This window comes from Bidens hawaiensis, unplaced genomic scaffold (genome assembly GCF_021521415.1).
Source record: "Bidens hawaiensis isolate Kalapana, Puna unplaced genomic scaffold, B.hawaiensis_p1.1 tig00009451_1, whole genome shotgun sequence".
Classification (NCBI taxonomy): Eukaryota; Viridiplantae; Streptophyta; class Magnoliopsida; order Asterales; family Asteraceae; genus Bidens; species Bidens hawaiensis.
In genome coordinates, this window is record NW_027491702.1 from 670739 (window position 1) to 686479 (window position 15741).

At 32.5% G+C, this 15741-nt stretch overlaps 1 protein-coding gene across 1 annotated transcript; it reads right to left on the reverse strand.

The window, feature by feature from the left end:
• Window positions 1-7965: 7965 nt before the first annotated feature.
• Window positions 7966-13555, reverse strand: LOC143532548 (putative acyl-CoA dehydrogenase IBR3). The gene is made up of 17 exons (XM_077027575.1): window positions 13421-13555; window positions 12727-12861; window positions 12502-12642; window positions 12279-12410; window positions 11626-11811; window positions 11466-11543; window positions 11261-11377; window positions 11091-11189; window positions 10895-11012; window positions 10581-10810; window positions 10299-10493; window positions 10078-10220; window positions 9737-9821; window positions 9451-9660; window positions 9220-9372; window positions 9043-9147; window positions 7966-8257 (listed from the first exon to the last, which is right to left on the reverse strand). The coding sequence occupies exons 1-17, from the start codon at window positions 13553-13555 to the stop codon at window positions 8066-8068; spliced, it is 2454 nt and encodes an 817-aa protein (XP_076883690.1). The 3' UTR covers window positions 7966-8065.
• Between the last annotated feature and the right edge of the window lie 2186 nt (window positions 13556-15741).

Sequence of the window (15741 nt, forward strand, 5' to 3'; positions counted from 1 at the left end):
AGAGATTTTGAAATCTCGTCTTGAGAGACGCATTTAGGAAGAATTTGTTCTTAACAGACGAGATTCTTTTCTTTCTTCCAACCTTCATCTACACACACACACACACTTATACATACACGCACACACACACACACACACACACACACACACATATATAGGCTAAGTATAAAATGAAAACCCACTTGAGTTGTGAAAACTCTAGAAACCCATTCTCAACCACATGTTTTTAATTAATGTTTAAATCTTGTGGTCCACAATTAAAATGAATAAAAAAATATAAATATAAATATAACTTTTTTTCTCTCCTGAAAACATATATAAAAATTAGTAAAAAAATGTTAAAAAATAGCAAAACATTTTTTTTTATGTTTCGATGTTTTGTATTAAATGTTACAACATATATTACATGTAACAAAAAAAAAACGATGTTACATAGGGTTTTCGCGGGTTTTCACAACTCAAATGGGTTTTCAGTGTAACCTTACCCTATATATTTATATGTATATATAAATACCGTATATATGTATGTATGTATGTGTGTGTGTGTATTCCGTACACACACACACACATATATACATATATATATGCATACATATATATATATATAATTCCGTATATATATGTATGTGTGTGTGTATATGCATACATGCATATATACACACACACACACATATATATACTGAATTTATATATACATATATATATATGTTTATATATATGTATGTATGTATATGTATGTGTGTATAGGTGTGAGTGTAGCATGAAGGTTGGAAGAAAGAAAAGAATCTCGCCTCTTAAGAACAAATTCATCCGAAATGCGTCTCTCAAGATGAGATTTGAAAATCTCTTTTTCCAAGAATTTGAAAATATAGACGGGAAATGTAGGAAACATAAAAAAAAGTCTCTCAAGACGGTTTTTTGAATAAAAAAGATTTGGAAAAATTTGAACTTTTCCTCCAAGATTACAAAATAATTTAGACTTTACCTTCATTATTTCCCGAAATCTCGTCTCCTACCTGACTTTTTTTCGAAATTTGGCTTGCTCCCTCTTTATTTTTATCTTTTCCCAAAATGTCTTGCCAGTCCAAATTTTAAAAGATTTTAAGGAAAAGGAAAAAAGAGCTATTTTGGAGACCCTCTCTCTAAAAAGAACTATTTTGAGAATTTTTCCAAAAAGAAAACATAAATATAATATATTAATACACAACCACTCCATTGGTTGTAATAATTTATGCAACTAGGCATGAAACTTATATTTTTAGAAGGGCTTTAATAGCATTCTCATTCTTTCTCCTATTTTCAAATTTAAAATCACATTAAAAATTATTACATATTATCTTTTATATTCAATTAAATAATATTTTTGTATACATTTATCAGTGCATTTTTTTTTCTCTACTCACAACCACTTTCAACAAATATGAAAAATTTATAGGAAGGGGAGCTGTAACTTTTCAAATATATAAAAAAATCATTATATTTTTTCTCTCATCTATTCACAACACCCTAAACCACTCTCTATATTAGAAGCCCGCATCTCACAAAAAATGAAGGATAAGATATGAATGCTCTAAGACATGGAAGTTATTTGCAAGAAACATAATTCTTCGTGTAAATATTACGTCAATTCCAATTTTACTTTTTATTTATTTATTTATTTTTTAACAGTGTTTGAAATCATCCCCAATACTTGGGTGAACCTTCCTGAGATGAAATACTAATCGTTCATATTGATTTTGACGTTTCAAATCTAACTCACCTAAGAATTCATATTGATTTTGACGTTTCAAATCTAACTCACCTAAGAACCAGAGGTGCATGATTAAAAGGACCTTGGATGTCCCCGGTCTCCTTCGTTTTTTCTCCTAGTAGTGTAAATTTGTACGTCTTTGTTCGAAAATTTTTATACATATTGAATCTGGTCACCCATAAATATTTTTTTCACGACTTTGGCCACCTCATTGGTTAAGCCCAAGCTTCGCCATTGTCAAGAACACAATCAAGAAGGAAACCCACCAATATGAGAAAATCCTCTTAAGTTAAGTTTCAAACTTGATACCTTAAGATCCCAGACCTTAACCATCACCTTCATTCCATTAAACTAAAAATCCGCACTGCTGTACGGTTTCTTCTCTCTCTCTCTTCTCTCTTTTCCGGCGAGCCTCACCCTATTCACGGGCGGTTGCTGGATGATTTAGTGGATATGCTCTTAGCTATTGTAAACACAAACATTTTAACAAAAACTAATTTACAAGAATGAGTAAATAAAATTTTTTCGTTTTTTTAAGAATTATGGTCAACGAGTATTCAAAATTGTTTTAATACATGTAATTTGGTTAGTATGTGCTTTTAACTATATTAACACTTAATTATCATTTTACTCTCTAGATAAGCATGGCGCAAGTGGGTTTTTTTATAAATTTAAACGCCTACAAATATATATATTATAAATAAACCAAAGAAACAAAGTAAATATGACCTTGTTTAGCTTTTGTATTCATTAGCACCCCAACGACCTTGAGAATGAACTAGTTGAAGACGATATCGCATCCGGCATCTGTCACACAAGCGCTACAAATATATGTGTGTACGTGCTATAAATTTTACATACCTCCAAATTTGTTTGGAAAGCCCATTGAGTTGAGTATTACAATAATGCTCTCTTTTGTGTGTTGCTAAGTTAAAACAAATTATATAGATAAGAAAAATCATTACTCAATTTTAAAATATTATATAGTATGTTGCAATGAGGAATTCTTTAAATCCATATCATATTACATTAATTATATATCTGGAATCCGTTATATATGTAAATTTATTCAAAGTCGTATTTTATAGAATGTGCATGTTTGAATAATTTATTAAATGTAATATAAAGCGGACATTGAATGCATACTCATCGTATTTTAATTCTTTGTTCTTTTCTGTTAACGGTCATTTGAATTACTGACGCGTCACCGACAGGTCATTGATCACTCTATCATCTTCATCTTTAAGAGAAAACCCAATCTTTTAGTCTAAGTGTAGTAGGAGGTAAATAGGGGCGATTTAGGGTGAAATTGGGAGAGAACCCCCCCACCCCCCAGGACGATAGGGGTGGCGACATGTACTTGTCGCCTGATACGTTGAATAAAAATTGTTATTTTAAGTATTTGACCATTGCCAATGGCCAAAATTAAAAAGAAAAGTTAATTAACAAAGTTAATAAAAATACCCAACCACTTCAATCATTTTTATCATTCTATATACCAACTCAACTTCCAAAAATCTATATCATCCAACTTTCTTTACCAAAATGGATTCAACAAATACTTCCGACATGGTGGAATAAGTTATGTTGGATTTATTCATAACCGCAGTTCTAAATATCAGAGTTAATTAAAACTTTATATAAGAATTATTTTAAATTGTTTAAACTATAATTATTTTTGGGGCATTTACATATTTCCCTCTCCTAAACTTTGAAATTACATATTTCCCCAAACCATGCTTAAAGAGCGTTGTACATTTTGCATTAAAAACTTGTATTTTAAAGAAATATGTAATTTCAAAGGTTAGGAAAGGAAAATATGTAAAAATCCCTTATTTTTTAACCTACTTGTTTTTTTTAATTTAAATTGTTTTAATTGTGTATTTATATATGAATAGTACAATTATACGGTTCTCTCTATCTGAGAATTCCAACGTTAAATGACCTAAGTTGCATATACGTTGCACACAAAAGTAAACATTCTTTGCCCAGCATGATCAGGAGTATAGATTGCATGAATTGGGAGTATGGCAACTGTCCAACCACATGGCAAGGTCAATATACTCGTGGTGACTATGGAGTATCAACGATTAGTCTTCAAGCCATTTGTTCACAAGACCTTCGGGGTTGGTTGGCCTAGTTTGGCTCTGTCGGGTCCAACAACGACATAAACGTTATCAACTCGTCGCCCGTGCTAGAGTACTACATCAGCCGTAGAAATTCACAGTTTCGAACCGTGAGAACCGCGAAACCGGAACCGAATCGCTAGATCCGAACCGTATTATTGTATTTTGGGTTCGGTTCCGGTTCTTAAATTTGGTGAAAACGGTTCCTGGTTTGATTCCGCTTAGAACCGACGGTTCCAATTATAGAACCGCTAGAACTGGGTTATGTTTAAACTTTGAAGATTATATTTAACTTCTACGTACGAGAGACCATCCACGTTCTCACTTTCCCGGTTACATTTAATCCCTTACAATATCATAAACGATAATCATCTTCTGCGGCCCTAAATCTGTTTTGTAAAATAATTATTTTCTGAAATATTTTGAGTCATTCTAATCTATTCTTAATCCCCTTCATTAAAGTATAATATGTTGATATGATAATGTTTTATTTTATGGGATGTCACTTGTTTCTTGCACCTTATAATATTTCATATTTAGAATTTTAATTGAAAACAGGTTCTGACAAGAACCGTTTACACAAGAACCGTTTAACTCGGTTCTGAACCATTGCACCACCCTATCTATGCCAATGGTACCTACTACCATCACGGATATTATCTGAGAGATGGGATATATTCAGAATACTCGATCATCGTGAAAACGTTTCAAGACCAAAACCCGATCGAAGAAAAAAGAGAATATTTTAAGAAGAATCAAGTGTCCGCGTGAAAGAATATTGAGAGGTGTTTTGGGGTTCTAAAAAAGCGTTGGCATTATGTGAAAAACCCTTGTCGTGTTTGATCGTTGGCAAAAATGAGTGATGCCATGTATATGTGTATCATATTGCATAATATGATTTTAGAAGACAATGGCAAAGAAATATGCTAGCATTATATACTAGGGAGCGTTCCAGAACAATTTGCTGAACCAACCGAAGAACAACGAACACGAAACAATTACAAGCTCACATCAAGTGAGATACATAACCAACTTAAGGCAGATTTTGTTCAACATGTTTGGGATAATCGTCCTGTTGGGATACCGCGAAAGCGAAGACGAGTCTTAAATTAGCATTTTTTTATATGTATTTTTTTGGTGTATTTTTTTATTTTAATGCAGTCTTCTCTTTAATTAATTTAATGTATTTTTATTTATTTAATTTAATGAGTTTTTATTTGTTTAATTTAATTATAAAAATAAAAAAATAAAAAAAGAGGACATGATGATGCGATGGGGCTATAAAACCACTACACCCCTAGAATAAAAATTGTCCATTTGTTGACTAGATGTCACATGTAACATATTCCCTTAATTTGTAACCCCCCACAACACATAGCCTTAGTCCAACCTAAGACCTCCTACTTTTTGTCATATGTGAGACTTGAACCCAAGACTTTCCGTTTTTTTAAATTAAAGTATTTAGATACCTCATACCAACCACTTAGATCGAAGATCATTGGCTTTTCTAGTTATATTAAAAGAGAATCAGAATTGTCTAAAATATACATTAGTACATTTCATTTTATTTTTTTATAAAATCTATTTTAAAAAATTAATGTAGTTTCCGAATCATCAAAAAGTAAAGAATTAGCTAGTAATTAAAGAAGGATTGCAAAAAAGTGTATATGTTTTACAAAATTGTACATATTTTTGTTACAAAATCATGTTGATATGCAAAACAAACTAGAAAAAAAAAGTATAATAGTTGTGAACCTTGGAAGAGTTATTTATGTTGCTTGTAAATAAATACATTATAAAAACACTTTGAAATGAAAAAAAAAAAAAAAAGCTTTTCTTATATATTAGTTAACTAAAAAAATCTAATTTACTGAAGTAATAATAATACAATCACTATAACCTAAAACTAATAAATAAATAAATAAAATAAATAAATGATGACAAAAGTTGTTATACAACTTAATGGTATCTAAAGGATCTGAAGTTCAAATTCAACAAACATGATCAATAACATTATTGTAAAATAAAAAACTAACTTAAAAACTCGTTACAATAATTTCTTGTTGAACACACCTCTAAACCCTCTACCCAAACCCTAAATTTATATATCTAACACTAACTTGATGATCAACACATTACCAAAATAATCATGTTATAGTTAGAAAACTAAACCAACTTGACTGACTTGTCAACTTAGGAGGTCCTTTCATATTCACCAACTTGAGAATACGGTCCGAATTACCAACAATCACCCCTGTAATTTTGAAACCGTCACTGTAACTCAATTTTTCTTGTTCATCAATCTCGATTGTCTTCATTTCTTGATCAAGTCCTTTGGGTCATAGTTCATATTTGATTTCCAATTTGAAATCAAAATATGAATTGATTAACTAAGAAAAACAAACAACAGTCTTCGTGTCACTGACTTGGGTAGTAATCAACAAGATCCTTTGTTCTTTGTTCATATGACCCAAAAACTCGTTACACTAGTTCTTTGTTCATCACGCCTCTAAGCCCTGTACCCAAGCCCCATATTTATAGATCTAACCCTAACTTGGTAATCAAGACATTACCATAATAATAATATTACAATTAGAAAACCTAACCAATTTGTTAACTTAGATCCTTTCATATTCACCAACTTGAGAATACGGTCCAGAATTACCAACACTAACATTCCCTAGGTAATCTTAGATGACCATCGTCGTTAAAAAAAATTTAATAACACTATAAATAATAAGAATAATAATAAATAATTTGTAGTAGTAAATTCCATAGGGTATTTTGCTTATAGGTATCAAGAAGTTGAATAATATTTTGACTATAAGTGTAGGTTTATGAAAACGGGAGAAAGCCCTATATTTTGTCGTATTTATTTTCTGGATTACATCCGGGCATCTTACGTCATGTGGCGTCTAGTCAGTATTTGAACATTTTGCAGAAAACAAGTGTAGTGGAAAAATGCCCCCAAACGCCTCTCTCCTCCCTATCTCTCTACATCTCTCTCACAAAAGCCTCAAAATCGAGCCGGCCTAGCTTTTTGTTTACAAAGTTCACCCAAATGCCACACCCAAAACGGGGGTGGGGGGGGGGGGGGTTGTTTACCGGCGTTTTGGGCTAAAACGCCGCCCCAAAATGTCCAACTACAGATGGTCTAAGCAATGATAACTTTACAAGAAGGGCTATAATAGCCATCCGTCCTATAATTGTCATTTGTCAATAATAAAAGTTGGTTAGAGCGTGAATTATCGCTAAAAAATAGTAGTAATAAAATAGTTATTATAAAATTACAAAGTAATTAATGACGTAATAATGGTTGTGATTATTATAAAAGTAAACATTTATGTAGTAAAATATAAGAAGAGTAAATAAAGAGTGTTTATAAACAAATATAATGATTTTGAATGATTTATTCATCTTTCTTTTTTTCTTATTCGTAACTTCACTTCACTCATCTAAGCTGTGCATTTGTTTTTCTTTTTTTTTTGAACTATTAACTTTTATAAACAAGCACAAACACCAACAAAACACCACCAAAAATACCACCAAGCTACCTCCACAACCCGGAGGCAGCCAAAAAAGAGAAAACACAATTACATGAAAACAAAATTACACAAATTCGACCAACTTATCGATCTACACTTGGACCTATTCTTGAACCAAAGAAAACCAAAAGATTTTATGTCTCCAATAACGTCTTCCAATTTAACTTCAGTTTCTTTGAACACCTTATAATTTCTCGCTGCGCACTTGTTGCGTTTATGCTTTTCTAGATGATTCGAAAAATAATAGTAATATCTAATAACAATAATAGAACAGTAACAAAAATATTAAGTATAATAAATTCAAGTCAACTCAGAGAGCATTGAAACTAGTCTTGAATTATTAATATTATACATGAACTATATTTACTTTAGACATCTTTGACCTGAAAATGAGTTGCTTTTGACCACATTGAGATTACACATCACCCAAATCAGCTCAATCAGTAATTAAAAAATTTCTAAAAGTCAAATAAATGAAAGATCAACTATTTAAGCAAACATAAAATCACCACACCATGAGAGTATAATCTCTTCATATTATTACAAAACAACAGTTTATTCTTGGCACATTCTTTTAAACATCTTACATGATATACTTCAATATATTCTTTTATGTTTGCACAAATATGACACATTTTCATACTTCAAAGTTTAGCTCTATTTAATTCTAACTTAGCAATTGTTCCAATATGAACTTCGTCTGGGCCATCTGCAATTCTAAGAGTCCTGGCCGTAGCCCAAAGGTGTGCCAAAACAGTGTCTCCAGACACCCCGGCTGCACCATGCACTTGCATCGCCGTGTCTAGAACCTGCATCGCCATGTTTGGAGCTGCCACCTGTCATATATCATATAATATTAATTCCAAATAGGTCAAAGCTTTGGGTCAAACAAGTTGAACTTAGTAAATCATTTTACTTATATTGTTCATTTTATCATGAATCATGATTAATAAATAAAACATTTTTTTAAATGGACAAAAGGCACTTTCAGGTCAACCAAACTTGTTTTGACCCATTGCCCAACTCATATCTCAAAAGGCCTGTAAATGAACCGCACGATCAGTGAACATTTTGTGAACGTTCGGCAGGAAGTTCATTTATTTAATAACAAACTGACATGAACAGCGTTTGCGTTCATATTGTTAAACGCACGAACATGAATACATATCTTGTTCGTTCATCTATGATCGTGAACATCGGTTTACGCTTGTGCATTTACGCTTGTGTATGTTCTTTAGTTTTACGCTCATTTATGTTCGTTAGTTGATGCTCGTTTACGTTCGTTCGTTTTACGTTCTTTTAGTTTGTTCGATTAAACTCATTTATATTCGTCTGTTTACGTTTCTACATACTCATTCAAATATTTTAGGCCCGTTACAGTTTAGTTTTGTTTTATGAAATTAAAATATTACCTATTACAATGTATCCGAGTTTTATAATTTTTTAGGCGCAACAAATTTATGTTCACGTTTCCTTTTAACTGGTGTTCACTCGGTTATGTTCATTCATCTATGTCCGTCTATTTGTGTCGTTTACGTTTGAGAACAGGTTCGTTTATAACATTAACAAATGAACACAAACAAGATTAATAATCAACTTTAATGTGAGGATTAAAGTTTACCTTGGCCATTGCAAGGGCCCCACGCGCTTTCTTGTTTCCAAACCGATCAAGTTGGTCTGCAGCTTCAAATACTAATAGTCTAGTTTTCTCTAATTCTATTCGACACTGCATTAAAATATCTCCAACTTTTAAATAACCAAAAACAAATTAATAAAATAATACTATTTAAATAACTACCTTAGCTAAATCAGAAACAAACGAGCCATGTTGAGCTATTAATTTGCCAAATGTTTTTCTTTGAACAGATCTCTGAACCATTAACTGCATCCCTCGTTCTGCTGCACCGATCAACCTCATGCAGTGATGCAACCTACCAGGACCCAACCGACCCTGCAAATATTAAACACGTTTACTTAATAATCAAGTTAGCCAGTTTGTGTAAAGGGTAATTTGGTGATTAATTATTACCTGTGCGATCTCAAAGCCTCGACCCTCTCCCAACAGTATGTTCTTAGCTGGCACACGGACGTTTTCAAACAAAACCTCAGCGTGCCCGTGGGGTGCATCATCGAACCCGAATACGGTTAAAGGTCTTATTATTTTAACACCGGGAGTATTGATGTCTACAAGAATCATGGATTGCTGCTTGTGAATTGGTGCATTGAAGTCGGTTTTCCCCTGCGTATCAAATAAAGTCAACTCAGAAGTACCCTGTTTGACCTAAGAAAGTCAACTCTCGTATCGTTTAACTAACCATAAGTATAAGGAGTTTGCATCTTGGGTCCATTGCTCCACTTGTCCACCATTTCTTTCCGTTTATTACATATGTATCACCTTCTCTGTTCATGTTATTAACTTAATTATAAATCTCATAAAAAAATTAAATTTTATTATGAGAAATTGCACAAATGGTCCCAGTGGTTTGACCATGTTGCCATTTTGGTCGCCATATCTAAAAAATTGCAAACTTAGTCCAAACATGCGTGAGAGGGCTGCACGTTTAGTCCCCCACTGTTAATCCAGTTAGTTTTAACGGAGAGTTGATGCCAAACCACATGGACCATTTAAATATCCCACTATTTATTAATAGAATACCTTTTTATAGAACACTCTATATTAGTTGCATCAGAAGATGCAACTTGCGGTTCGGTCATTGCAAATCCAGACCGAATTGTTCCATTTAATAATGGAATCAGCCATTCTTGAAGTTGTTCTTTGTTTCCATACCGCAATAATACCTTTAAAATATAGAAGTATGAATTACTTTACTCTAAAAATCTATTTTCAGTAATCTTTTAAAGTTTTGAACTTTTTACCTCCATATTTCCGGTATCAGGTGCCCCGCAGTTGAACACCTGTGGGGCCCACACAGACCGACCCATAATCTCACAAAGGTATCCATATTCAAGATTCGAGAGGCCCGCACCCAATTGGTTAGGGAATCCCGTTCTGATTACATCATCACTTTTTCCTCCAAAAAGAATTTCACTTGCCCTTGCAGCACTATCAAGCTGCATTCCAAGTAATAAAATTATAAAACAATAACTAATGCATATATAATATTAAAAAAGCACTTTTAACTAGTGAATTAGACTTACAGGTATAAAAAGATTCCATAATCCTTCTTCCTTTGCAATCTCTTTTAATTTTTCCTCGTGTGGATGGACCGTCCAACGTTTATCTGATTGAGCAAGCTTATAAAACTCTTGCTCCATTGGATACACGCGTTCTTCAATAAATTTAATCAGTTTTTCTCTTAAATCCTTAACTTTTTTATTAGGAACAAATCTGCCTCCACTTTCTAGCCCTTGATCTTTTCCTCTTGTAACTAGAATTATAAAAAAAAGGTCCATTAACATGTGCATATTTCACTCGTATATTTATATTATTTAAGGAAAATACATAAAGTTACCAGACGGAGGATTTTGTGACAGAACATTTTTCCTTTGTATATAATACCAAGCAATTTGTATAAGATCATTTGCCTTTTCCCCTGCATCTTGAGCGCGCTTTCCACCTGATGCGTTACCCTAAAATATTTAAAAAGTTTATACGTTTTTTTCAAGTCATTCCAATTACAAAAATACAAAATTATTATTCCATCATACCATGATGTATCTACTATGGACGCCGGCTAAGATTGACGCGCCACGAAAAAGTGAAAATGCGACATAAAACTTCCAACTGGCAACAGGCAATGGTTTTCCCTAAAATGAAATACATAATATTGAATATTATTATAACTAATATTACAGTTAATAATATTAAATATTCTTACAGCAGCAGAGCAGTAGTCTGTTAGGTATTCTTCTAAAGAAGGAACTCCTTCGGGGACGCTAAGTTCAAAACCTTTATTATGTTTCACTTTATCCTGTGTAAAATCTGCAATATACAACTGGCACAAAAAATAAAAGGAAAAAAACTAATTAATTTTCACTTTACAAATATGTTTTTAAGTAATAAAATGAATGTGAATAGTTTACCATACAACAGTATGCAGTATCACACATTTGATTTCCAAGAGTTGATAATTCCCAATCAAGAATACCGATTACTCGATCCTGCATTTCACAATTTTGTATATATTATTAGAATATTAATGAACCAAAGTACAAAAGAAGATTATAATACAATTATACAAACCTCAATAGGATGAAAAACTAAATTATCCATCCGAAAATCGCCATGAACAAGACCTGCTGTGCTTCCGGAAGAATCCTCAGACGGAATATTCTCACGCAACCATTTAATCAACTCCAACATTTTAGGGTTCCTTTCAGATTTTCCTTCACCAGTAGAAGCAATATACTGATTCGCCCATCTTTCAACCTGTCATACATTCATGAAAAAAGTATTATTCCTAATGCCATTTAATAATAGAGAATCATGAATATATTCATTTTGACTGAGAAAATTAACAACATAGCATTGGCTTCTTAAAATTATAGATCAACCAGAGCATGACAAGTATCTTCTGCTGCAACAGATTCAATTTGGCACAGCAGATCCATAGCCTCAAGAGTTTAAAAAAGCTGACTTCCTTTTTAAAATTAAAACGCCGGGCAGAAGATTTTGCTTGACGGTTTAATCCGTCAGTGACTTGTGACATGTTTCCTCTTGTAATTGGTGGAAAATATTCGAATATTGAAAAAGTCAGCGCTATTTTTGTATTTCAAACGTCAAGTTTATTTTCTTAATATCCTCCATCAAAATGAATATTTTTGCAACTTTCCATAAAAAAACATGATCTGTTTTTACAAAAAAGGTCAAAGCTTCATGGTTTAAAGTCAGCATACCTGTCGTTGACAGTAATTATTTCGTCGTCCATAGCTTCCCAAACCAATTGCATCCACGTCCACAGAATGAAGAGAAGCTAAAGCATTGGAAGTCGCATGGTATAAAGCCCTCCTCTTATCAGGTGCTACACCCTATCAAAAAATTAACAAATAACATATAAATATATAACTAAAAACAATTCAAGTAAAGATTTAAAAATAAACCAGAGACACGGGTTCATACAGGTAACATCGGGTCTAGAAATATCCGCCCCTCCAAAAACTCCATAATATAAAACGGAGTTCCAATCACACTTGAATCGGTACACAAACAGAACACTTTGGGTACAGGAACAAGTGTATGAGTACCTAACGCATTAAGCACCTGCCACATTAATTAAAACTTCTATCAAACTTATGAAATGAATCGCGCAAACACGAAAATATATACATATAATTAGTTAATTACCCGAAACTCTCTCTCGACAGCATGAGCGGATTGAAGAAGCTTCCCAGGGGGCTTCTTTCTCATAACATACCGCTTTACCAAATGACCAGACTGTAATTCTAGAAGATATGTAGGGTTTGATTGTCCATGCCCAAACTGATCAACAATAACTAGTAGGTAAGAATACTAATCACAAAGATTTACATATGCTTATACCAAAGCTCATATTAGGGGCGTGCATAAACTGAAAAACCAAACCGAATTAGAAACCGACGGTTCGGTTTTGTGAAAAAACGAAAAAACCGATTTGGTGAATTACTTTTTCATTGAATCGTTAATGTTTTATAAACTTGGATATTTGTTTTAGTTTTAACGTTGATAAGTTATGTTTTGTCGATTTGGATGAGATTAAATCATTTCAAACATAAGTATCTTTTATTAGCTCATAATTTTCTACGCCAAAATGTACAATATTCTATTAATTATTAATCTTTTTACAAAACATTAGGCCTAATTTCAGAATATCATGGGTCAAATTACTTTGGTTCGGTTGTAGCCGAAAACATATTGAATATCAATAATTACAAATGATCAAAAGGGGCACAGATGGCAGGTAGAGATGAACCCTAATTTGATTCAATATCACTAATCATAAAATAGTATGAATTAACAGATTACGTTAGTGTGACATAATAATAATAATAATAATTGATACCTGAGAAACTGAGAATTTGGAGGAAGAGACAGTGAAGCCTTCGACGTGGAGAGAGCAGTAGCTAAACAAGGCATCGGCGTCGAATTGATGTGCTGAGTTCACTTCTCCCACGAGGTTGTCCGTACGATGAGCCATTGGTGGATATTGGTCTGATGAAAACAAAACAGGTTTCCGTATGATAAAAGAACAGGGGTTATACTTATTGGGAGTAACGAATGGGATTTGATGGTATATGCTTAAGTTGTCTTTTTTGACTAAGCTTGTCACCTCAGGATCTCAAAAACGCAATAATGATGTAACAAGGTTGTCAAACAAATAACACTAATGATAGGGATTAGGGGTATTATATTCACCATTTTATTTTGAACCATAGTGTCAAAAACGAACGAACCAAACCAAAAAACTAATGTTTGGTTTCACGATTTGAGTTTATTGGACCTTTCAAATAATAATAAGAAATTATAATATTTGTAAGCCCAAGTCAAAGATATAAAAACAGATAGTACCTTGGGTTTTTTCTAAGTTGTATCGACTATAAACCCCATATAATCTGAAAATTTCTAAGTTGACTAACTGAAAAAATATTTAAAAAAGTCAAACAATACTAATAATTGAATTAGGCAGTTATATATACGTGAAAACCCCAAATATCGACCTAATCGAGGAGAGTTGGTTGAGGATGTGTGACGATGATATGAACCGAATTTGGGAGGGTAGGTTTAAGATGTGTGTATGTGTGATGATGATATAGACCAAATTAGTTTGCACATGATATACTTTACCGATTTTCTTAGATCGCTTTCATGTCTGAACCAAACATTCAACAAGTTTTAAAATTAAGGAGGAAACTAGTAATACATACATGTAAGATTTTTATTATCATGTTTGTTTATTGGATTATGCTAAACGTACCCTCTCCCTTACTTGTCATGCCCCCTCTCCTGAACTTTCATTTCCTTTAATAATTTTATTTGGCATATTACTCCCTTCTAACACTATCTATATGTTAAAATATTAAGTATCACATAAATTTAAGCATTTATTCTCAATTCACAAAATTTGTGTACTTTATTAAATAAATCACTATTTTTTTATTATTAACAAATAATATAAAATTTGTTTAAAAATGCAAACTCTCTCTAATAACTAATTATAAAAACACTCTAAAAAAGTAAAACACTTACAGAAAAAAAAAACTTATTTTTAAATAATAAGAAAATGTTACTTTATATAATAAAGATGTGAATCGTATTAATATAAAAGAACAAAACAAAAAGTATTTTTAAAAAATGTATTTTGAAAATAGTTCTAATAAAAGATAACAAAATGGCAAAAAAGAAATAATAAAAATGTAAATAGTATTAATATAAAATTTGAGGGAGTGGGTATGTTTAGTAAAAATAAGTGGAAGAGGAGTATCTTTAGCAGCAAGGTGTAAATTATTGAAAAACTTTATTTTGTGTTAGATTTTCGTATTTTGTTGAAAATACAGATAAAATATTTGAGCAATAACGACTATTGTAAAATAACACCTTTATCAATTAAGCTACTTATTTATGTGGTATTAATCGCGTAATCCTTTGTTAAACTAAGTTAATACATAACTCGCCACATTCATACTATAATTTTATAATGTGTACTGATAATATTTCGTAACCTGTATTTTGTGAAAGAAAACAAAAATGATCTTTACTACAACTAATAACCAGGTCGTATTATACAATCTTGTTTGGGCCGTCCATTAAATAGAAGACTACACTACAATACATATTAGGATGTGGAAAGTCTAAATATTCATAATCGAAATGAGACCAGGCCCCTAAAAATCATTAATTTTTCATCGCCCTTTTAGGCTCTTACTAGTTAGATAAATTGGATGTGGCTCAATAGTAGAGCACTTATCTAACTAGTGAGAGGTAGAGGGTTCAAACATCACTATCACCAATTTATATGAGAGCCAGGGTTCGAGTCCTGATCTCACCCGGTTTTACCGGATCCTCGCTGTCGTGCCATTTGGCGGGCGTGAAGGTCAGGTTTTACCGGATCCTCGCTCCGTCCGTCTGGACTCGTGGCCGGCTCGGGCTACCTTTAGCCAATGGAGGACGCGTACGAATTAAAGAAGATATATCAATTTTTATTTTTGTTACGATCTCTTTCCTAGTTTATGGGATTGTATCATATTTAATCTTGTAATTGTTCTTCATTGTCAGAAGAAAAAGAGGAATAGAAACTCTACCAAATTCTTTATGGTATCAGAGCAGGCATGCGGCTCGACCAAATTAAAACTCTTGAACCCTTTCAAACCTACCACCAAAGCAAGA

Coding starts and splice junctions, on each gene's coding strand:
- LOC143532548 (XM_077027575.1), bottom strand. CDS start 13,555: ATGGCTCATCGTACGGACAACCTCGTGGGAGAAGTGAACTCAGCACAT. Junction 12,643..12,726: donor CTGTCGAGAGAGAGTTTCGG/GTAATTAACTAA, acceptor TTAATGTGGCAG/GTGCTTAATGCGTTAGGTAC. Junction 9,661..9,736: donor GCAAACTCCTTATACTTATG/GTTAGTTAAACG, acceptor TTTGATACGCAG/GGGAAAACCGACTTCAATGC.